At 42.9% G+C, this 5683-nt stretch overlaps 1 protein-coding gene across 2 annotated transcripts in view; it reads left to right on the plus strand.

Annotated features, from left to right (window-relative positions):
• The window catches only part of LCP1 (lymphocyte cytosolic protein 1), a 75738-nt gene that overhangs the window by 48453 nt on the left and 21602 nt on the right, over window positions 1-5683 (plus strand). For both annotated transcript variants that reach the window (XM_019525120.1, XM_019525119.1), the window contains exons 6-7: window positions 430-511; window positions 3232-3397. In XM_019525120.1, coding sequence (XP_019380665.1) covers window positions 430-511; window positions 3232-3397 — 248 coding nt within the window. The remainder of the gene's footprint in view (window positions 1-429; window positions 512-3231; window positions 3398-5683) is intronic.

Genomic DNA, 5683 nt, shown 5'->3' on the forward strand with positions numbered 1-5683 from the left:
TATATATATCTGCTTAACTGGAGGTCCATGATCATTTGTGTTAACTTTAAAAGGATGCATGGGTGTGATTCTTGGTAGGATCAGTGCCTTAGGGACTCTCTTTTTCAAGATCCTTTTTTCTTAAAAGGTACTATGTTTTTTCCCCTTTAGTTTTTATCTTTGTAAACTAAATGCATGATTTGTTACAAAGTGGCATGTCTCTGTCCCTGGAATCTATGGAGAGATAATGGAGCCAGCAGGAGTTTGCCTGAGTAAAGACTGAATAAAAATGGAAGCAGGACTTCAAAGTAAAGAACCCACTGGCTTCTATATGTTCGTTTGCATGTTCAACATAAGCCAGATCCTGATGTTTTTTTCACAGGTGTGCCAGAACCTCTTTGGTATAGCTAGTGGCATATTTCTCACTTGTATTTTTTCTTGTATTTCCAGTAAAATGATCAACTTTTCTGTGCCAGATACCATTGATGAAAGGACAATTAACAAAAAGAAACTAACTCCCTTCACAATACAGGTAACTGAAAGATGGAGTATGGTTTTGTGCTTTTCCACGAGTCACTCTTCTGTATTTAATTAGATTTAATGCTATTAGTATCACAGCCCTACCCAAAACAGCCGGGCACAGCTTGTGACCAAGTAAAATATGTTAGCCCTAATCTTGTAGACACTTATACCTATGCTTAATTTTAAACATGAGCAATCCTGCTGAAGTGAGGGGGTCAAATCATATGCTTAAAATTAAGTAAGAAGGTAATTTTTTGTAGGACTTGAGCCTCAGATTCCCAGGTAATAGGTGCCATAAGAGTTCAGTCATCAAGACTCAATGAAGACCACAACAAATTTAAATTTAGTTTAATTCCTCAAATACTAAAAGGCACCTGAGTGCTGAGATTAGGTGATGTGCCTGAGAACACACAATACTCTGTGCAGAGGTAGGAATGGAAACCCTATCTCCTGAATTCCAGTCTAATAAAATGCCAGCTGAGGTGTACAAATACTACACACATACAACATGCATGGGTTAATATTCTTGTCAGAACCCTAGCAACTGCATTTCTTTTCTAATTTTATCTATTTAACCTGAGCATTGAATTCATTTTTATTTTTTGTGCTCACAAACATTATTTAAAATAAACTGAAAAGCAAAATTTTTTCTGCCATGATCTAAATTCAACCTCAGTCAACTTTTCCTATAATGGAATGTAGACATATGTTGCCAGAATAGGCTTCCAAGGGAGGTGGAAATATTTTTATATACATATATACATGCGTACATATATATATATATATGTCCACCTCCCTTGGAAGCCCATTCTGGCAACCCTTACTGTAAAAAAGTTCTTCTTGATGTCTAACCTAAATCTGCTCTCTGTCAGTTTGTGGACATTGTTCCTAGTTACTCCAAGGGGTGCCCTGGTAAACAGAGCATCTCCTATTCCTTTCTACCCACCCAATGGATTTTTAGGTAGCCACAAGATAACCTTTCAGCCTTCTCTTGCGGAGGCTAAAGAGATCCAGGGCCCTCAATCTCTCCTCGTAGGGCTTTGCCTGCAGGCCCGCAACCATACAAGTGGTCCTCCTCTGAATCCTCTTGAGGTTGTCCACATCCCTCTTGAAGTGCGGCGCCCAAAACTGGATGCAGTACTTCAACGGTGGCCTGACCAATGCCTCATAGAGGGGAAGTATCACCTCCCTGGACCTGTCTGTCACACACCTGCTAATGCATGATAAAGTGCGGTTAGCTTTACTGATCGCTTCGTCACCTTGACAACTTATGTTCATCTTGGTGTCAACAATGACTCTGAGATCCTTTTCCTCTGCTGTGCTGCTTAGAAGGTCCTCCCCTAGCCTGTAAGCATGCTGGTGATTCCTTCTCCCTAGGTGCAGTACCTAGCATTTATCCTTGTTGAACTGCATCCTATTCTGTTCCGCCCACTTTTCCAATCTGTCCAGATCCTCCTGGATTTGTTCCTTACCCTCTAGTGTGTTAACTTTACCCCATAACATGGTATCATCTGTGAATTTGGACAGAGTGCTTTCCATGCCCTTATCCAAGTCACTGATGAAGACACTGAAAAGCACAGGTCCAAGGACCAAACCCTGTAAGACTGCACTGCCAACATCTTTCCAAGTTGATACCAACCCATCCACCACCACTGTCTGGGTGCAGCCCCTAAGCCAATTTGCCACCCACCTATATCTATAGATATAGATAAAGATAGATAGATAGATAGATAGATCTGTGTACAGGTATATATAAATAGATATATATTCTGTATATAAATGTAACCCACTTCAACCTTCCCTTATCCCTGATTAAATGAGGCATTAGCCAGGATCAAGTAAGCTTAGAAGCCATTATTTTGGGTTGTTGTGCTGCAATCTGCATTTTTTTCCAGTACTAATTCTCTAGAGTCAGCAACACAACTTACTGATGCAGCACAGATCAATCCCTGTCAGTTTTAGGCATGATTGAATCAATATAGCTTATGCTTTAGCTTAACCCTTTTACAACTGTCAAGTACAGAGAAGACAATTTTCAGTGTTGTGAATTTTTCAGTTCATGCTTGGTACCTGTATGTGTTTTCTATCTAATCAAATCCATCAGCCCTTCCATATGGTAGCAAAATTCATGTGATAAATTGCAAAGCCATGTGATAAATGCCATTTGCTAGGCACCTATGTCTGCTTCATCTGATCTCTGCCTACTAATCTATTTTCTCAGAGACTTATTTGAACATGCCAAACCTTTGATCAAATTCAGACTACCCCTTTAAAATAATAAAACATACGAATTTCAGTCTGTCTGAAATATCTCCTTCATTCAGTTCTCCATCTTGAAGAATGGATGGGGAACTTCCTTCCCCCCAACACTTCTCAAAATTTGGCCTTTCTCTTCCTTTCCCCTCTGTATGATACTCATATAATGGCCAAAGTAAGCAATAGTCAGGCTGGGACCAGTGACAGACTCAAGGTAGAATGTGTTGTGACCCATCAAGGTAAGAAACAGAAGCTTCTTATCCTGGCCAAGGGCAGGTTCTCTGATTTGCACTGGGACACTGAAGCATCCTTCAGTCCTGGAAAATTCAGAGCTATCACACAATTTAGGCCCTAATCCTGAATAGGCTTATATTTAAGTTTACTCATTTTTTCTCCTTTGTCCTCTTCCCTCCATCTCCCATTTTGAGTTATTGCATTGTAATAAAACTCTCTCTCTCTTTTTTTTCCCCCCAGGAAAATTTGAACCTCGCCTTGAACTCTGCCTCAGCTATTGGGTGCCATGTTGTTAACATTGGTGCTGAAGACTTAAAAGAGGGGAAACCTTACCTTGTCTTGGGCCTTTTATGGCAGGTTATCAAAATTGGCTTGTTTGCTGACATAGAGCTCAGCAGAAATGAAGGTACACATGGTGCTTTCCTTTACATTGCTGTCATCACTGAGTTATTTCATTCACTCCTTTGAACTCTTATTCAAATTTTCATTGTCTTTATTCTTCACTTCTGTCATTCTCTGTTATATGTTATGGTGCTTTAGTGTTTAAACTTTGTGTGCTTGTTTCCATGCCTGTACCTGGGATCAGGACCTACCCTCATGTTACAGTCAGAAAGCTTTGTTGGTTTCCTGTACTTCATAGAATCCAATGCCAAATCTCTATCAATTTTACACAGCATAACATATACTGTAAGTGCATGTGTACATATCCACTGTTCCCCTTATTTCTCCTTGCTGCTTGGTTCCCTTCTCCTCTAGATGTGCTTCTCAGGAATTCGTAGATTCATAGATTGTAAGGCCAGAAGGGACCTTGGAAGATCATCGGGTTCAGTCCCCTGCACCAATTGGTACCTTCTACTTCCCAGCTCCAATAATAAGATGTGCTTCAATTTCTGCTTTCTTGTTTATTTGTGTAACAAAGGCATCCAGCAGAGGCAGCAAGGCTCATTCGTCTTCCTTATTCCAACTGTCTTTAAAGGCCTCCAGGCTCTTCTTGCAATGAATATCTTAGATACTTGCAGCTGGGAACAAAGAGAGCACTGCACCCAGATGATCAACATCTCTGCATGACCCCTGCAACTGTTCTACAGGCTACTATTGGTCCCTGTTCCATGGTGTAGGAACCTCTCATAAATCATATTATGAATGTGAGAACCAAATGAGAGAACCCAAATGTAAGCCAGTAGCAGCATGTTGTCATTTGGCATGTAGACAGTAAACTGGACTTGCTGTTCTGTGGTTCTGCAGTTCCAAGAATACAAAACTAGAAGGAACCTCCTAGGTCACCTAGTCCAGGTCCCTGCTATTGCATTCCTCCATGTCATATTGATGATCCCTGTCATAATTTAATCCAAGTCTGTGTTATGAGTACTTATGTTTTTTGCCAACAGTTCTCTGATTGGGGGGCTGCTGCAAAACATCACTGTTCTGACAGAAACTTTATTCTAGTGTGCAACCTAAATGTATTAATGGCCAGTTTATGCCCATTTACTTTTGTGCCAACATTATCCATTAGCTTAAATAATTCTTTTTCCCTCCCAGGTATTTATACCCTGATGTACTTATAGATAGCAATCTTTTCTCCGCCTTCCTTTTTCTAGGAGAGACAAGCCAAGACCTTTTAGTCTGTTCTTGTCAGATAGGCTCTCAATTTTCTTGATCACTGTATTATCTCTTTCCTTTGAACTGTGCCAGTTTAAGTTCATTTCTCTTGAACATACGTGACCAGAATGATCCATGGTATTCCAAATGAGGTCTCTACCTACACAGTAGGGCTGTGCGAAGCTTTGGTCACTAGTTCAATTCGCAGGAGATTTGGCCTGATTTGGAGGCCAAATCTCCAAATTCGGATCAAATCAGGAGACCCATTAATCTCTCTGAACCGAAGCAGAATCCTCCAGATTAATTTGGAGAGATTCAACGATTCAGACATAGACACAGCTTTATATGTTTTTTCTACATACCTTAAGATACCAGGTGGCTCGTGAACACTGAGATGGTGGGGCAGAAGGAGCGTCCCATGGGAGCGCAGGTGTGGGCCAGCACGCTCAGCAGCACACCCGGAAGTGGACCAGAAGCACTTCAGGTCCATTTCTGGGTCTGCTGCGGAGCGCATGGGGGATCCCCCCCAGCTTGGCAACTGGTGCCTCGTGAGTCTAGGGGTTACCTGGGGTCCTCCCATGCTCGATCGCTGAGCTGGGGGGCTGCAAGGGGGGTCCCCTGCATGCTCGGCGGTGAACCTGGAAGTGGACGGGAAGTAGTTCCGGTCCACATCCAGGTCCACCACTGAGCACGTGGAGGCCTACCCACCATGCTCCTGTGGGATGCTCTATCCGCCCCACCATCTCAGCATTCACAAACCTGCATTCACCTCAAGCAGATCCAAGGAAGTGATAATCCCCCTCTATGCGGCACTGGTCAGGCTGCAGCTGGAGTACTGTGTCCAGATCTGGGCGCCGCACTTCAAGAGGGATGTGGACAACATGGAGAGGGTCCAGAGGAGGGCCACTCGTATGATCAGGGGGCAGCAGGGCAGGCCCTACGAAGAGAGGCTATGGGACCTGAACCTGTTCAGCCTCCAGAAGAGAAGGCTGAGGGGGGATCTAGTGGCCTGTTACAAACTAGTCAGAGGGGACCAGCAGGCACTGGGGAAGTCCCTGTTCCCCCGAGCACTACCAGGAGTGACCAGGAATAA

Source organism: Gavialis gangeticus, unplaced genomic scaffold (assembly GCF_001723915.1).
Source record: "Gavialis gangeticus isolate Ggan-Ray unplaced genomic scaffold, GavGan_comp1, whole genome shotgun sequence".
Taxonomy (NCBI): Eukaryota; Metazoa; Chordata; order Crocodylia; family Gavialidae; genus Gavialis; species Gavialis gangeticus.